This window comes from Hemiscyllium ocellatum, chromosome 5 (genome assembly GCF_020745735.1).
Source record: "Hemiscyllium ocellatum isolate sHemOce1 chromosome 5, sHemOce1.pat.X.cur, whole genome shotgun sequence".
NCBI lineage: Eukaryota > Metazoa > Chordata > Chondrichthyes > Orectolobiformes > Hemiscylliidae > Hemiscyllium > Hemiscyllium ocellatum.
Window position 1 is genome coordinate 104,823,508 of NC_083405.1, and position 19,448 is coordinate 104,842,955.

General features: G+C 41.8%; 1 protein-coding gene across 3 annotated transcripts in view; it reads right to left on the minus strand.

Annotated features, from left to right (window-relative positions):
- The window catches only part of nrp1a (neuropilin 1a), a 183,084-nt gene that overhangs the window by 40,667 nt on the left and 122,969 nt on the right, over positions 1–19,448 (minus strand). For all 3 annotated transcript variants that reach the window (XM_060825079.1, XM_060825078.1, XM_060825077.1), the window contains exons 8-9: positions 4,539–4,683; positions 195–526 (exon numbers count right to left, since the gene is read on the minus strand). In XM_060825079.1, the coding sequence (XP_060681062.1) occupies positions 195–526; positions 4,539–4,683 (477 nt within the window). The remainder of the gene's footprint in view (positions 1–194; positions 527–4,538; positions 4,684–19,448) is intronic.

Below are 19,448 nucleotides of genomic sequence, written 5' to 3' on the forward strand. Positions count from 1 at the left end.
GTGCAGGGTTACAGAGATTGGGTGGGGTATTCTTTGGAGGGGCAGTGTGGACTTGATGGACCAAATGGTTTGCTTTTGCACTGTGTGGATTCAGTGTTTATTTTACTGGCAGCAATGATAGCACATACTAGAACTCAGTATCTTGCTTGTAAAAGACATATTCATGTCTAAAGCTGTGATCTCAGTCTACTTGCCTTTGGTTTGGAGCTGCCAGGATTTGTTACCAACTTCCAGTCTGATCCATTTGTGCTGTAGCCGAGCTTGAACTTCCGCATGAACACCTTATTGTCCCTCAGCTTGACTCCCTGAATGATCAAGCTGCGCACCTCTTTCTCCATTCCCAGATCTATCTCTAACCATTCGTTGTTATATGAAGGAAGGCTCGGTTTTAATGCCCAGCCTGCTCTGCTGGTGAGAAGACGGGCATGTTCAGGACCCCAGTATCGGTCCATGGAGGATGAGGCTGTGATCTGGCTATCAGAGATGAGTCCTGATACCATTCCTAACATTCCAGAGCAGGGATAATCTGCAAGACAAAATTAATCAGTCATCAGAGAGGAATAAGGTCACAATTATGAAGATATACCCAAGTACAAGGCTTGTGGAGTATGAAGCATTATGACAAAAATTAATATCAATCTTATCTGTTAACAAATAGAGGAATGACCAATGCAGTTGGAAAGTTCTGTGACACATCCTACCTGTTGAATGCTAACTATTAATCTCATTGAATCACACAACTGCCCAAATATTATGCCCAATTGGGGCTAGTCAGCCTATCATGCCCACACTGGCTCTATGATCCAGTCCAGCTCTATTACGTAATGCCAATCTCCTGCCTTTCCCCATATCCCTGCACACCATTACTACCCAAAAAAAAAATCTAATGCCCTCTTGAATGCCTGCATTGAACCTGCCTCCATCATATTTCCCAGCAGTGCATTTCATAGATTAACAACTCGCTGTGTGAAAACATTTTTCTTGACATCAGCGCTGCTTTCTTTGCACATCAGTTTAAATCTATGCCCTTTTGTTTATGGTTCTTTAATAAACAGAAACAGCTTCACCCTATCTCCTCTGTTCAGCCTGCTCCGATGTAATAGTGAGTAGGAAACAGTCACAGCAAATATGTTGTTTTGATTTTCTTAAAGGCATCTCATCTTTCATTCAATTTTGCTGCATGGCTAATTTATTTGATTTAAGCGACTGCTTCTTGCTTCTCCATTAACCAATTCACAGCACGTCTCATTTATTCTGGCATGCTGCTTAAGGTGCTCTTTTGTTACTTTTTGAGAATGAGTAGGTTCCAATAACAATAAATATAATACCCTCCTCACTCCTTACCATTCAAGGCCCCAAACAGGTGAAGCTGCCATTTACTTGTATTTCTGTCAACTTAGTCTATTGCATTCACTCATCACAAGAGGGACTTGGTTACACTGGGGAGACCAAATGCAGTCTGTGACCCCTTTGCGGAATATGTCCAGTCCATCGGTGAGCATGACCTGAGCATCTGGTTGCTTGCCATTTAAATTCTCTCTCTCAATTTTCTACCCTTGGCCTGCTGCAGTGAAACGTAATATAAGCTTGAGTAATGCCTCCTCATCTTCCAATTAGACATTTTGCATAGCCTTCTGGACATAACATTGAGTTCAATAATTCAAGGCAGTGAATCCTGTCCCCCAAATTGAAGATTTATTTTGTCACATGGAGATCTTAATTTTATTTGTCATGCTTTTGCTTTCAGATAGAGTTTTCAATTATTCTCACACACACTAATGTTTTGTTTTTCTGCAACTACCATTATAACTTCCTTTGGCAATTTGTTTCACCACATTCATATCATTTAAAATCTCTCAGCCTTTAAACTGTCCCAAGCCTTCGCTTCTCTTTCTCTTGCCCTGCACAACAGCATTAAAAATATGATCAGATGAGTTAGAGTAGGCCACTTGGGACCCTCAAGTGGGACCCTCCACATTCAATAAGATCACGGTTGACCTGACCATTAAACATTTCTAACTCTGATTAAATTTCCATGCCCCTCACATTCAAACTGGTCGTATTATTATCTTCCTTCAGTTTTTATAAAGACTCTTAATAATAACTCTGCTTCTCTCTTCACAGGTGCAGTCAGACTTGCTGAGCAGTTTCTGCATTTTCTGTTTGTATTCCAATGACAACATTGTTAAGAGACATCTTAATATCTGGAGCTGTTTAAATGATTGATTACATTGGAGCTTTGTAATATTAATGGTAATTCATTATGTGTCAATTATATCTAAGGCTTTTTGTAGGTATTTTTAGAATTATATAGTGCTTTATCAGAAACTCACATAATATTATGAGCTGTTCTGCTAATTAACGAGGTCTGTCACAAACAGGCTGCACTAAAGGGCGACCATTGATCATATCTCAGATATGAAAATGAGAGTTATTGTTACATGCAGGGCTTCAGTGAAGCCCTGTCTGAGCTCTTTGTCAGAACAGTATTCTTTGCAAGTTTTACATCAGCGCAAATGATCTAAAAGGTGGGGGTTATGATTTAATGAATACTGATCTTGCAACTGAAATGATACATTGAACAAACCTAGATTGCTGTTAAGTCTTTCATCTTTTAGAATGGGTTGCAGGTTTTGGTTTATTAATATGTAAATTCCAGAACATCTTTTAAGTCACCTACTCGAGAAACCTTAAGTTTTCTCAAGAAGGCAACTGTCCTGCATCGCTCCAGCCTCCAGACCTGTCCACACCGGCACTCAGCAGTGACTAGTCACACTATACCAGGATTTGCTTCACCTCGTGCTACTCCAGGACTCAGGACTCCCTTGCTGCTGTTGCTTCGGAATTTTGGCTTGCTTGTCAATCTGGGACTCGGGATTCTCCTGCTGCAGTTGCTTGGGGATTTCAGCCTGTCCATCACTCCAGAACTCGGGATACCCCTGCTGCCATCATTCAGGGGACTTGGCCATTCTGCTATCCGTCACTCCAGGAACTCGGTCTGTAACTCAGCTTGCACTTGCCCTGCTGCCACTGCAAAATATGGCCCACAGTCCTGGCTCCCACCCAGTCTCCAGGCCTGTCTTGTCTCCCTTGACTCCTTTCTCCTGGTAGGGGTAGTTAGAAGTTGCCGGGGGGGGAGGGGATGCACTAAACATATTACAAAGAGGAGAAAAAAAAAGAAAAATGAGGAAAGGGAACTGGTGAGCACAGGAGCTCCGACTGGAGCTTTTTACCCTGCCACCATATGATAAAGAGGGAACAGGTTTCAGGATTTTGAGCCAACACACTGAGAAATTGGTGATATATTTCCAAGTCAGGATGTTGTGGCCTGGACAGGAGCTGGTCGGTGGTGGTGTTCCCATAGATCCGCTTCCCTTATCTTTCTAGATGGAAGTGGTTGTGGGTTCTCTCTTGTTTAGATTCTCTCTTGTTGGTGATGATCATTACCTCGCCCTTGTGTTATGAAACTCAGTTGCCACTTGTCAGCTCACTTGCAGCCTAACTATTGCAGCATTTGAATATGGACTGCTTTCGGTACCCGAGGAGTCGGGCATGGTGGTGAATATTGAGGAACCATCGGCGAACATCCCCATTCTGACTTTACAATGGAGAGTGGGTCATTGATGAAGTAGCTGAAGATGGTTGTGCCCTGGACACCACTCTGAGGAACTCCAGCTGAGATATCCTAGAGATGAGATTATGGATGTCCAACAACCACAATCATCCTCCTAAGTGTCTAACCTACCGTGGGGAAAAGACCTTGGCTGTTCACTCTATCCAAGACCCTCATGATCTTATAAACTTCTATAAAGTCACCCCTCAGCCTCCAACACTCCAGGGAGATAGCCCCAGCCTATTCAGCCTCTTCCTATAGCTCAAATCCTCCAACCCAGGCAACATCCTTGTACATCTTTTCTGAACCCTTTTATTTTTCACAACATCTTTCCTCTAGCAGGGAGACCAGAATTGAACATAGTATTCCAAAAGTGGCCTCAGGATTAGAGTGGTCCTCGGATGCTGCCTGAACTGCTGTGCTTTTCCAGCACCATTCTAATCCAGAATCTGGTTTCCAGCATCTGCAGTTATTGTTTTTACCCAAAAGTGACCTCACCAATACTCCTGTTGAGCCTGACCAATCTTTTAGGAAGAAAAATCTACTCTGACCTATGTGTGAGTCCAGCTCCACATCTCTGTGGCTGATCCTTAAGTGCCCTCTGAAATGGTCTCGGAAACCAGCTCATCACCACCTTCTCAACGGCAACTAATGGTGGACAATAGAATCTGGCCTTGTCAGTGACACTCACATCTTAAGGATGAATGTGTTTCTCTTCATTTGTCAGTAACTTGTTTCTGGGATTTCTAAACATGGTGAACAACGTGTCTTCCTTCAGTAGGTATTTAACTGGTGAAGAATGATGTTACAGAAAAGATGATTGGTGCTGTAGAAAATAGTTACTTCTTTGTAAGCAGAGTTTATGGTTTGTCTGAGTGAACAAACCATTAATAATAGTTAGATTTCTCAGAAGTTGATTCTTTACCTGAAATCTTGCATCCATATAGTTCGAACCGAAGTGCAACACCACCTTCCCATGTCTGTGGCCTTACGCGAACATATCGTGTCAAGATTGTCTGAGGGAACTGCCTTAAAGCAATGTCTTTGGGATTGGTGTTACCTTGGAATATCTGCAAACACAAAAGAAAAGATCACATATCAGGCAAGTTGCTTATTCTTCATTTTTGTTTTGCTCTGCCCATGGTGACTCATGTTAAGGATAGGGCTCTAAGGGCACTGCTTTCAGCACTCAGCAACCTAGACTGTGGAGCAGTATTTCAGTCAAACTTGTTCCCACCCAATAGTCACACTTGCCTGTACAGGTAGTTCTGTGATAATGTGTGTTTCAGCAGTGCAATTTGGCTATAACATCGCTGAAGAACTAGGGAATGATATTTTAGAGAACGCTTACTTCCGCTGGCAATAATGCGATTCCAGCAGGGATTGGTTCGTGCACTTTATTATGCACATGCACCAATGTTCTTGTTGTTCTGCACATGCACCGATGTCAGCTACTAACAGAGCAGCTTTCTGTGAGAGGTACTATACAGACAGCAGCTTTATACATTTTTTAAATTTACTGTGTTAAATTTACTTTTGTGTCATTAATAAATATGATTTCAACCTTCATTCAGGCTGCGCTATTCTTTGTGTTCGACCTTTGGATGATGTTTGAGCAATCAGGAGCGATATTTGTTGCTGGTCTGCCCCAATCCCACCTTTCCCATAGGCCCCATTATTCATATGAAGCGATTTTCTATTCAGTGCGGTTTCGCTGGAACGCACAACAGCTTTATAGGAGAACAGCTTGTAAGAGTCATGTGATTATAACCAGGAGCAAGTAATGTTGTACACTCCAAGATAACAATTGTTCTATGCTGATTAAATAAGGATGAGTTTAATTTTGGGCAGATCAGGTATAGAATGACAGGATGAGCTGGAGTGGCTGGTTTGCCTACTCCTGTTCCTAATTCTTGAGTTTTGATATGTTTACATTTAGCTAAAGTGCTCAGATCTCAGCAAGCAATACTTACTGATGCCTAATTTTTATTGAGCCAGAAAATGGAGGAGTGCTATTCCCAAGACTCTTATTCTGTGTAGACAAATATTACTAGAAATGGAAATAAGGAACTGGATCCCAACTGCAAATGTAAAATTCTTTCCAAATCGACCCGACTTTGTGAGAATCATGATATTTTTAACTTGAGGCGTTAGACAGCAACAAAGTTTAGTAATGTAGAACTCAAATATTGTTAAAAACATAGAAAGCTTTTTATCTTCTTTCATCAGGACAAACACAAGAATGCCAAATCTCAAATGATCATAACAACTTATACCAAAAGAGAAAAGGAGTGCCAATTGGTTGGCAACTAGACTGATTGATTGAAGCATTGCCATGGAGAAATCATCAGAAACCATCAGCTTCTAATGCTTCTGTGTAATTACCAAGATGGTGGAATAAATCTGATACTCTTTTTCATAATAGCCTTTTGTGTCAACCGGAGAAGGTAAACAGAGTCTTGGATTAACACCTCATCCAAAAGATGGCATCTTTGAAAGAACACCTCCCCTACACTGGAGTGACAGCCTCGATCTCTGTGGTCAAGTCTCTGGCATTGAACTTGGAACCTTAAGGCTCAGAGGCAACAATGTAACCAAGGTCAGTTGACACGTCACTGTATCTTCAATTAATCAAATTTAAGAGACGGGGAACAAAAAGAAGGGAGAAAACTCAATGAAAGGAAAAATTTAGAGAATATTTTAATTTTAATTTGCTGCCAGGACTAATAATTATCATCTTTACTGTGAAGTGGTGATTATGATAGACATTCCCAAAGTTGCTCAACCAGGCCCTGCCATGCCCCATAGAACTCTGATAATTTCAACATTTCACTTCTAGTGCAGCTCAAAATGCAATTTAACATCATGGATTAAGACCTACTGAAGTCTACCCTGGGGCAAATAGATCTTTTTTGTTTGAGGTAGTTAACAGTCAGCAGTAAAAATCAGATCTTTATCTGTCACTGCTAAAATGTATTTTGAATTTTAGCCTTCAGAAGGAAGAATGGTGTTTAAGGCTAAAGAGTTGCTTTGTACAATCAGCGTTGAGGATTCTCAGCATTTTCCACGTCTTTAGTGTGTTGTTGAAATGTGATTACTTCAGGATATATTGTCCACTATCTTGAAGTTTTATCAGCTGTGGCGGAACTCAAATCCCAGGCTGGATAAGGATCTCTATTTATAGTTAACTGTGTTCCTGCAGAAACGTGCGCAAGATTCCAGCCAGTCAATGGTTTACTTTTACTTCTCTGTACAGCTGTTAATGATACTGGAGTAGTGAGGTTTTGCATTATTTCCACAGAATGTTAGCAGTCACGTCAACAGCGTGCAAAACTTTTTTTCCATCATAAGTTAGTCCAAATAATCATTTGTCTTTTCTTGATAAGGAAACATTCCAATTGATGAAGTAATTAAATATAATACTGAAATGAGTCATTTGAAATTAATTTGAATAGTTTTTTTTCACTTTGTAAGATGGTAATGGCAGAGTGGAAGGTATTTGACTTAGTATACACAACCTACATAGAAATGTTTACAATCACTATTTTTCTACATTAATTTACACCATAATTTTCTAGATTCCCCTGGTTTGGCAGACCTGCAATACACCACTGTGTTGCAATTTCTCAACTTTATGAAATACTGTTTTAGCCTCCTCACTGTGGAACCTGTAATAATCAGAATCACGACATTGACATTCGACACGCACATTGATGCCGCTAGGATTATTCTGGACCTAATTTTAAATTCTAACCCTTGCTTGAGTTATGATGACAATACTCATAACATATCAACAAGAATAAAGAAATAAAATTGATTTTCTCAATTCTGAGCAACCGCAAAAAGTCCAAACATTGAAATAATGTCAAAAGAATTAATAAGTGAGCAACCCAGGGGACTACATTGTTTCCCTGTCAACCACAGACCCATACAATTGAAATGGTATGTGAGAGCTATGATACTGCTCCTCAATAATTATGGAATAAAATCTTTAAACGCATATTCAACTTAAGGTAGTAACTCAGTTTCTGTCTCCACAGATGCTGCTAGATCTGCTGAGAGTTCTCAAATCTGTTTCAGGTCATATTTCCAGCATCCGCATTATTTTGCTTTGAAAGTCTTTCACTCTGTTGCACCTTAATATGCTGAATTATAGTAGTCTCCATTAATTGCAGTGGGGGAGCAAAGCAATGAATTATGGACTTGAACTTAGTCAATGAGTCTGGAGATTGAGTTCAATAATAAACACGGCAGCTTGAAAATATGAAATCAGTTTTGAAAGGTAATCGAGAAATAAAAATCTGGCATCAGTAAAACTGATCAAAAAACCGGTAAGTTATTGTAAAATTCCAGCGAAAATCCTTTGAGCGACATGAACTTGCCGTCCATTTTTGGATTTGGCTAACGTGACTCCCATTCCACAACATCATAGTTGACTTCCAAATGGCCATTAAGTTATCCATGATCACATTCTCAGCACAACTTCAGGTGCCAATAAATTCTCATCTTGACTTTAATTGATTGGAAAGTGCTCATGGGATTGCAAAGTGGTTAGATCTACAAATTACTGCCAGTGAACTGAAGACTAAAAGGTGAGTGAGCAGAGTGCACTCTTTTAGACTGCTTTTTAAAAGAGTAAAAGAACAGTTACAATCACTCAATTGGCTTACACTTACAGCTTGGCTCACCCACTCACAGCCTCACGTTCTAGACAGTAGATTGCAGGCTTTTCTCCCCGTCCAGGACTTGAACCCTTAATTCGAAATGATCTTTGAGTACAGTGAGAAGTAGGTGATCCCCACCCCACCCCTCCGTGCATTGTCAGTTTAAAGGTGGTGGACAGACTTGTGCACCTTGAGTGATGTTATGGTAGGGCCACCCTTGGCACCAGAGTTAGGGGCAGACGGACAATCCTTTGCCCAAAAACAAGCAAAGATGGTGGCGAATATGGGAGAAATGCAGTGGCAAGGTGGTGGTTGGACATGTCCTTTAAATCAAGCCAATGACCCATCAAGGTCATGTGAATCATGATGGCTTCCCAAGGTCCTCCACGTTAAGCTAAGTCATGCACAGGCTTCGACCAGAGAGGTAAAGGAGGACATGTGGTGGAAAGAGAACACCCCAGATCCAAGAATTTGCTGATGATCATGGCATGCCACTTTTCTTTGATGCCATCAGGGCCATTTGTGGACAGGATAGTATTTCTCTTCGTGAAGGTGGCAACGGCCTTCGTCAACACTGGAAGGAACATTTTCAATACCTCTTCAACCATGGCAACTGCAGGTTATCTGTCCCCGTTACCCTCAACAGGAAATCTGCAATAAGCAATTAACCAGATGAAAGACAACAAAATCTCAAGTCTTCAAGCTGAGGTCTTCAAAGGTACTGAACCTTTGGTCACTTCCAGATTCCATGCATTACTATTACAGATTTGGGAGGAAGAAGAACTCCACTTCTTACTTTAGAAATGCAATAATAGCAACTATCATCAAGAAGGGAACATTCTGTGGAAACAATTGAATTATTTCCTTCTTCTCTACACCAGGGAAAATCCTGATACACATTCTCCTGAATCACCTCCTTCCTGTGACTGAGGAAATCCTGCCAGAGACGTGCTATAGCTACAGATCTTCCAGAGGAACCTCTGGCATTTGTTAGACAAATACAAGAAAAATATTGAAAACACCACCAGGAACTCTTTCTGGTATTCATCAATAATACTAAACCATTTAACTAAGTACATTTATAACTTACTTGTCAGCAACTACTCACTTCCGCAAAGATCACGTATCCACTGGCTAGATGTCAGCTAGATAGAAAATGTTTTAACCTCAGTCACCTCTGTGTGAAAAAGTAACCTGACCAGCAATGGCACATGTGACCAACAGTTTGCAGATCACTGCTGTGTTCCTGCTCATCTCCAGGAGAGTTTCAAGCCAACACCAACCTCTTCAATTCTCTAGCCAATAAACCCAGCCTGGTCTTGAAATGTTTTCTTCTCTCGTGTGACAATGCATTGCTGACTGGTGCAGCATTTATTGCCCGTCCCTAATTGCCCCCGAGAAGGTGGTAGTGAGCTGCTTTCCTGAACTGCTGCTGTCCATGTGCTGTGGGTTGACCCACAATGCCCTTAGGGAGGAATTTCAGGATTTTGACTCAGCGATACTGAAGGAGTGGCAGTATATTTCCAAGTCAGGATGACGAGTGGCTTGGAGGGGGACTTGTGGGTGATCGTGTTGCCATGTATCTGTAGCTCACACAATGTTACCAATAGAAAGCTCAATCAACCAGCTCCTGGTTAGTCAAAGGTTCAACTCAGGAATATGGTGAGCACTTCCTCAGTCTTGGTTCTCTCTAAATGTGACCTTGGACAATGAGACGCCACACCAAGCTAGATGTACCAGCTCAGCCTTTGATAAACTACTGCAGAGTGTTTGACAACAATGATCTCAGCAAATCAACAAAAGTCAGAGCATCTGGACAGTTGTCCCCACTACTCTCATGAAAACTAGATTGTATATCAGCAAGAGGCAGGAGTACTGGTGAGGCCTCCCAACATTTCTACACCGCATTCTCCAGATTCAATGGAAGGATCAAATCCTTGGTGTCCTTATTGAATGCAGCTCCATTCATGCAAAACTCCTATAAATTCAACTTTGACAGACTGGATAGTGTGTCTGTCTAGTCAAAAGGTTCCTTCCCCTGCTAAGTCCTCCTTGCTGAACTTTCAATGGCCTGTGCTCCAATGGGGGAATGAAGAAAACACTTCAGTAATACTCTGCAGCTCTCCTCGATGATGGCAGCATTAAAAGGAGCTTGTCTTTCACCAATCTTTCAAAATGGTGACAACTTGCTCATCAAGCTACATCGTGTTTGGATTCACAGCATCTTAATGATGAGGCACAGTGATGTCACAGAGCAAATCTTGCACTCTGCATTTCAATATCTTGTGGGAGATCTTGCCCACATCTCCAGAGGTCTATAGGTTGAGAATTGGCCTATTGAGTCTCATGACTCTGACCAGGTGTCATCCTCGAATCAAAGGACGGTCACTGTTGCTCTCAATGAAGAAAGTATGAAATTGGTACATCCTTTGGTTAAGGTATTAAAATAAGGCTCATACCATTTCTTCTGCAAATTAAGGAAGACGCAAATATTCAACATTCGAATGAGACATTCAGGGAGTTTTTCAACTGCCCTTTTGCCTTTGAGGTGCTTTTACTCTGCTAACATCATAAGAATTTTCTATTCCATTACAAATGGAATGAACTCCACCAAAAAGTACTGACTCCAAACTTTATAAGGATTGTTTGAGACAATTATCATTTCATATTGATGTGTTTGAAAATAATTCAAATTGATTAAAACTGTTACTTTGAGTTTTCCTGCACAATAAAGTGGTTCTGAAGTTCCCATGAAAACTTTCAACATCCAAGATGATACGACCAGTCGTTTTAAACTATTTTAAGGCACATCTTGGTAATACCTCATTACTTCACAAAGCATTTCAGTTGAGACCATCTTTCATTTAATTACATCTAATTTGAGGGCTTGCAGGTGGCAAGAGTTTACTCAACTGAAAGGATTTGCGAATGATCTGTTTAATGATTCACATTAGGACTTCAGACTTTTTTACATGTGTTGATGGCTCTGTTAAAACAGCAAACAGAGGGAGGCCATGTGAATGGATTAAGCACCCGCTGACTAATATTGGAACTGTCATTTCCAAGGTGTGCATTGTAGAAATATGATCAGTTTTAAATTAGGCTACTTTTCTTCAGCAAATGTTCCTTGTTAATGTTCTCATATTAGAAATCTGATGGATTCCTGGTTTGCAGAAAGGAAGTGTGAATAACTCTTGTGAATTAAGTTGATTGAATGTTCTTTGCTGTAGATCAAAATGACAGAATTCTCGGTCTTAAAAATGAAACTCCTTCATGGCCCACCAATGAGGTAATGTTGCTATAATACGTATATGTAACGCAGTGCAACAAGATACTGACAATTTAAACAATTTTAGTGTGAATTCTGGACCTATCCATAATCTTATCTCTGGAGAATAAGAAATTGTAGCTCCACAAGTCTTGCCAAAATATATGTTTAAACTCGTTAAATTCTTCCTTGATTGCCTGACATCTGAACCCCATTCCAGGTCCCTTGGGTTTGTTTTTTTTGTTCCTTTCATGTCATGTATAGTCTCCAGACGCTGGTTTTCAACTCAAATGGTGTACATGGGTACAGAGAGCTGAAAGGTGATGTACTACCAGTCATAGATCAACCTTGTTTGAACTGCTGTCCATGTTAGGGAATAGCTTTGATAAGCTGTGGCTGCCAGTTCCGTGATTATAAAGAAAAATATATCTTGTGTTGACTAATCCAGAGGACAAAAAGGACAGAAAATCAGAATTGTCTTTTCCTATGTTGTCTTGCAAGAACTGTTCAAATCTCAATTACTCCAGGCTCCCTTATTTGATTATAAAAGGAGATTCTACTAGAGTTCTCTCAGTGTGATGAGCTATGACCAGCATTAACTGCTACATTTAATGACCAAGAAGGAGCTCAGCATCAAACAAACTTGCACCCTTCTGTGGTTGGTTGCATAGAGGCATCAGTTCTGGTGAATGTGCAAACTTCACTGTAGTTAAATTTCATGATTTAAACAAAAAGTGGGTGGAATGTGGGCATTGTTGGCCAGGTCAGTATTTATTGCCCATCCCAAACTGCCCAGAGGGCAATTAAGAGTTGTCGGAAATGCTGTGTGTCTGGAGTTACATGTAAGCCCGATTAGGGAATGAAGGCAGATTTCTTTCCCCAAAGGAAATTTTTGAACCAGATGGGTTTTTACAACAGTGGTTATATAGTCACCATCAGGCCAGCTCTCTAGCCCGGAGTTTATTGAATTGAAATTGAACAATCTGCCATTGTGAGATTCAAACCCATTGTTCCAGCATTAGCCCAGAGTTTTGGATTGCTAGACTAATGACATTGCCACGACACCACATCCTCTCCCTTGAGAGTGACTTTGACATGAATCCTAAAAAAAAGTCTTTAATGACTGGCTAGAGATGGCTTCCAACAAAAAAAATGCCTTTAACACTAAAGATATTTCACATCAGTGATTATCAAAGGATCCCTGATACAACGTATTAGGGGGTTTAGTTAGGTGTCTAAACGCTTAGCCAAGGATGTTAAGGTGCATCTTAAAAAAAGGAGAGGTGGAGAGGATTAGGAAGGGCATGCCAGAGTTTAAGGCCAAGTGGATAAAGACTTGACCAGCAGTGATGAACTGAAGAAAACTAGGGATGCAAAAGAGGTGAGAACTGGAGAGGAGCTACGCTCATTTATCATGCTTAATCAGAGGCCCTGGAAGAACGTGAAGACTGCAGATTGCTGGAAATCAGAGTCAAAAAGTGTGGTGCTGGAAAAGCATAGCCGGTGGGGCAGCATCCGAGGAGCAGGAAAATTGATCTTTCGAGCATAAGCTCACATTCCTGATGAAGGGCTTATGTCGAAACATCGATTCTGCTGTTCCTCAGATGCTGCCTGACCGGCTGTGCTTTTTCAGCACCACACTTTTAATCAGAACTCCTGCTTATACTCTTCACATAACCAGCCCTCTCACCCCTTTCTAATTCTTATTACAAAAATATTGGCAAAATCCAATGCATAAACTCATGATCTGATGAAGAAAACTGGGTCAGTTAATTCTAGCATCAACTGAAAGGACGTTGCTGCAGTTGCCTCAGATTTAGTTATGACTGAAGGTGAGTTGGGATTTATGATTAACATTTTCAGTTGAATATTAAAGTCACAACAATTACTGATTACCTTACAGGCTGATGATTTGTATGATTGATGTTTGTTGTGAATGCATAAATATGACTGACCTTGACAAATGGGAAAAATCAAATTTAATGATAGTTTTGTTAGCCGGAGAGTGCTGAGGGGTAACCATTGCAGATTACAGCAACAGAGGATTGTTTACCAGAGAGTCATAGAGATGCACAGCATGGAAACAAACCCTTCTGTCCAACCCGCCCATGCCGACCAGATATCCTAACCTAATCTAGTCCCATTTGTCAACACTTGGCCTGTATCCCTCTGAACCTTCCTACTCATATACACATCCAGATACCTTTTAAATGCTGCAATTGTACCAGCCTCCACCACTTCCTCTGGCAGTTCACTCCAGATACATACAACCCTCTGCGTGCCCCCCTTGGGTCCCGTTTATATCTTTCCCTTCTCATCCAAAATCTATGCTCTCTAGTTCTGGACTCCCCTACCCTAGGGAAAAGATTTTGTCTTTTTTTCCTATTCATGCCCCTCATGATTTTATAAATTTCTATAAGGTCACTCCTCAACCACCAACGCTCCACAGAAAACAGCCCCAGCCTATTCAACCTCTCTCTGTAGCTCAAAACCTCCAACCCTGGAAACATCCTTGTAAATCTTTCCTGAACCCTTTCAAGTTTCACAACATCCTTCCATTAGGAAAGAGACCAGAATTGCACGCAATATTCCAAAAGTGGCCTAACCAATGTCCTGTACAGCCGCAACATGACCTCCCAACCCCTGTACTCAATACTCTGACCAATAAAGGAAAGCATACCAAATGTCTTTTTCACTATCCTATCTACCTGCGACTCTACTTTCAAGGCGCTATGAACCTGCGCTCCAAGGTCTCTGTGTTCGGCAACACACCCGAGGACCTTACCATTAAGTGTATAAGTCCTGGTAAGATTTGTTTTTCCAAAATGCAGCACCTCACATTTATCTAAATTAAACTCCATCTGTCACTCCTCAGCCCATTGGCCCATCTGGTTAAGATCCCGCTGTAATCTAAGGAAACTTTCTTCACTGTCCACTACACCTCCAATTTTGGTGTCATCTGCAAACTTACTAACTATACTTCCTATGTTTACATCCAAATCATTTATATAAATGACGAAAACTAGTGGACTCAACACTGATCCTTGTGACACTCCACTGGTCACAGGCCTCCAGTCTGAAAAGCAACCCTCCACCACCACCACTCTCTGTCTTCTACCTTCGAGCCAGCTTTGTATCTAACTGGCTAGTTCTCCATGTATTCCATGAGATCTAACCTTACTAACCAATGTCCCATGGGGAGCCTTGTTGAACACGTTACTGAAGTCCATATAGATCATGTCCAATGTTCTGCCCTCTTTGTTACTTCTTCAAAAAACTCAATCAAGTTTGTGAGACATGATTTCCCATGCACAAAGCCATGTTGACTATCCTTAATCAGTCCTTGCCTTTCCAAATGCATGCACATCCTGTCCCTCAGGGTTCCCTCCAACAACTTGCCCACCACCGATGTCAGGCTCACTGCCTTGTCCTTACTACCTTTCTTAAATAGTGGTGTCACGTTTGCCAACCTCCAGTCTTCTGGCACCTCATCTGTGACAATCGATGATACAAACATCTCAGCAAGAGGCCCAGCAATCACTTCCCCAGCTTCTTACAGAGTTCTAGGGTACATCTGATCAGGTCCTGGGGATTTATCCACTTTTATGCATTTCAAGACATCCAGCACTTCCTCCTTTGTAACATAATCATTTTCAAGATGTCACCATCTATTCCCCCACATTCTATATCTTCCATGTCCTTTTTCACAGTAAACACTGATGCAAAATACTAGTTGAGTATCTTCCCCATCTCCTGTAGCTCCACACACAGACCACCTTGCTGAACTTTGAGGGGCCCTATCCTCACCCTAGTTACCCTCTTGTCCTTAATGTATTTGTAAAGACCCTTTGGATTCTCCTTAACACTATTTTCCAAAGCTATCTCATGTCCCCTTTTCGCCCTCCTGATTTCCCTCTTAAGTATACTGCCCCTTTATAGTCTTATAATGATTCTCTTGATCTAACCTGTCTATACCTGACATATACTTCCTTTTCTTAACCAAACCTTAATTTCTCTAGTCATCCAGCATTTCCTACACCTACCAGCCTTTCCTTTCACCCCAACAGGTATATACTGTCTCTGGACTGTTGTTATTTCATTTCTGAAGGCTTCCCATTTCCAGCCATCCCCTTACCTGCAAACATTTGTACTTAATCAGCTTTTGAAAGTTTTTGCCTAATATTGTCAAAGTTAGCCTTTCTCCAATTTAAAATTTCAACTTTTAGATCCGGTCTATCCTTTTCCATCACTATTTTAAATCTAATAGAATTATGGTCGCTGGCCCCAAAGTGCACCCTCACTGACACCTCAGTCATCTGCCCTACCTTATTTCCCAAAAGTAGATCAAGTTTTGCACCTTCTCTGGTAGGTACATCCACATACTGAATCAGAAAATTTTCTTATACACACTGAACAAATTCCTCTCCATCTAAACCCTTAACACTATGGCAGTCCCAGTCTATGTCTGGAAAGTTAAAATCCCCAACCATAACAATGTTATTATTCTTACAGATAGCTGAAATCTCCTCACAAATTTGTTTCTCAATTTTCCGCTGACTATTAGGGGGTCTATAATAGAATCCAAGTAAGGTGATCATCCCCTTCTTATTTCTCAGTTCCATACAAGTAATGTCCCTGGCTGTATTCCAAGGAATATCCTCCCATGTACAGCTGTAATGCTATCCCTTATCAAAAATGCCACTCCCCCTCCTCTCTTGCCTCCCTTTCTGTCCTTCCTGTAGCATTTGTATCCTGGAACATTAAGCTACAAGTCCTGTCCATCCCCGAGCCTTGTGTCTGTAATTGCCATGGTATCCCAGTCCCATGTTCCTAACCATGGCCTGAGTTCATTTGCATTACCTGTCAGGCCTCTTGCATTGAAGTAAATGCAGTTTAATTTCTCAGTCCTACCTTGTTATCTGCTTTGTCCCTGCCTGTCCTGACTGTTTGACTCGCTTCTTTTCTCAACTGTACCAGCCTCAGATTAATCTCTTTCCTCAGTAACTCCCTGGCACCCTCCCCACCCCCACCTTACTAGTTTAAATCCTCCCAAACAGTTCTAGCAAATTTCTCTGCCAGTATATTAGTTCCCTTCCAATTCATGGTGCAATCCACCCTTCTTGTACAGGTCACTTCTACTCCAGAAGAGATTTCAATGATCCAAAAATGTGAATCCTACTCCCTGCACCAGCTCCTCAGCCATGCATTCATCTGCTCTATCCTCCTGTTTCTACCTTCACTCACTCGTACCACATGAGTAATCCAGATATCACTACCATCGAGGACTTCTTTTTTGAAATCCTGCCTAACTTTCTATATTCTCCCTTAAGAATCTCATCTTTTTCCCTTTCTATGTCATTGTTTTCAATGTGTACAGTGACCTCCCGCTGATCCCTCTCCCCTTTGAGAACATTCTGCAACCTCTCTGAGACATCCTTGACCCTGGCACCAGGAAGGCAATGCACCATTCTGATTTTTCACTGCTGGCCGCAGAAATGTCTATCTCTGCCTCAGACTAGAAAGTCCCCTGTCACACTCGATCACTTGGAACCCGAAGAATCCCTCATTCCACTAGAGCCTGTCTTGATACTAGAAACTTGATTGTTCATGCAACATTCCCCTGAGAATCCACCACCCCCAATTTTCCAAAATACCATTCTTGTTTAAAATGGGGATAGCCACAGAAGCCTCCTGCACTATCTGCCTAACCCTCCTACCTTTCCTGGAGTTAACCCATCTATATGACTGTATCTGCAGCTTTTCTCTCTTTCTTTAACTGCCATTCATCACATCTTTCCCCGCCATCCCCGACCTCCCAGCTCTTGTAAATTCCTCATTGCCTCTAACTGATCTATTTGGTCTGATAGGATTCGGAACAAAGACACTTGCTGCAGTTGTAATCTTCAGTAACATGTAAGCTTGCGCTAAACTCCCACGTCTGACAGGAAGAGCATATCACTCTACTAAAGGCCATCTTTGCTCCTTCACTATCTACAGACCTAGAAAATAGCACAGTATTTTTGCTCTAAACAAAACAGTGCTCAAGGCTAACTTAATACCATAGTTTATATTTTTAAGTTTAATCAAGAGACAGATTTCAATAGAACATAAAATCAAGAAAGAATCCACTCTACTCACTAATCTAGACTTACAGCAAGATTACACATTAAAAACTATGCACATATCTGTTCCTGTGCTGTGAGCTGTCCCACACAGGTTCCTCCAAGGTCAGTTGTGAATTTTGCTGTTTGTTAAGTTTTCCTAGACACACTCTGATGTCCAGCAAAGACAGTAACTGTGCAGATTCACTGCTGTGTCAGTTAGCAGTGTGGGTTTCTTTCTCTTTCTCCTTCATGTGCTTCCTATTGTCTGTCCTTCTCCATTTTAAAAGGGCTGTGGTTGTGACTTTTCTTTCTCCGAAGTTCCAAAACAATGCAACAGCATATAAAACAGTCATTACTGCTCCTGGAATTCAAGGTACGCCTGATAACAACCAGCCTGACCACACAAGCATTTTTCTCATCTACCTTCCTCCATTGGATTATTAGACTGCTTGCCTGACAACCAGAATTGAACAAGCAGAAATTTCCAATAATGAAATGTCAAGAAGCTGTTGGGTAGAATTTTCCCCATTTTTAGTTCAGAGTGAGATTCATCATACCCATTCCGCCATGGCAAGAAGCAACTTTTCCCGCACAACCTTCCACTCCTCACCTCATTTATCATGTAACATGGTACCTTTCTTGGGAATTGTGTGGCTCGAGAGGCAGAAGTGTTCACCACTGCTAGGATCGTTCAGGCTTTCAGGCCTCCGGCGCCATCGTTACAATGCCAGATTCAGATACAGCAAGGCAGGAACTGGCCCTCTTGCTGTGTTGCTTAAATATTACAGAAGGTATGGCCCAGAACTCAGGGAAGCTCAGTCCCTGCTTAGTGGACAAAGAATAATTTGCGCAGGTGGATGGAGTTTGGGAGGGGGGTGGGAGCGGCGGAGTCTCCTCTTTCCAGCTGATTGCCTCGGGAGGTCAGTCCATAGGTCACAGCCAGACGAGACCCAAACATGTTGCCTCTTGGTTAAAGTGCGATGCTCAGCAGTACAGTGATAAGATCAATGATGTTCTGCGCTCTGCAAGGCTAGATGCCACTGTCTTTACCCAACTAGCTCATATTCACAGGGTCAGCAGTCACTCTAGTTCTGCCACTGCACATACCTCCCACCAACTTAGCATGCTGTATGTCCACTCACCATATACTCCTATACAACAAGCCCTTCCTACTTTCTGTGCTTCCTTCTCACTCATTACATCCATCCCCATCTTACTCAATCCCTTCCTTTGTCTCAGTTCAGGAAAAGAAAAGTGTCTCACCCCCAGGTCTGACGTCCCAACAGTACCCAAGGCACCTAACTATAATCCTCAGGCTGCTTGCTGTTGACCTGCGGGACTAAGCCTAAACCAATTCCTAGACTGCAAGGTCACAGATCCCTGGACTCTGAGTAGGACAGAGTGCCTGCCTGATTTTGACATTTCCCCTGACTCACTGTAGTCCCCCTTTAACCCCACGAGAGAATGCTCCCCTTTAACTTTCACACATCACCATTTTCTTGAAGCATGTGCAGTTTGTTTGCCACATAAATGGCTGGCACTTTCCAGAACATCCCTCCATAGGACGCAAGCGGTACTGTCCAGGCCATCATTCCAATTGCCGGGAGGGCTGTTAAGAGCCAACCACATTGCTGTGGGAGTCAGCTTTGGCCAGACCAGGTAAGGATGACAGATGTCCTTCCCAAAAAGGACATTAGTGAACCAGGGAGGTTTTGAATAACAATCACCAGTGGTCACCATTAAGCCAGCTTCTTATTCCAGATTTTATTGAATTCAAAGTTCATCATCTGCCATGATGG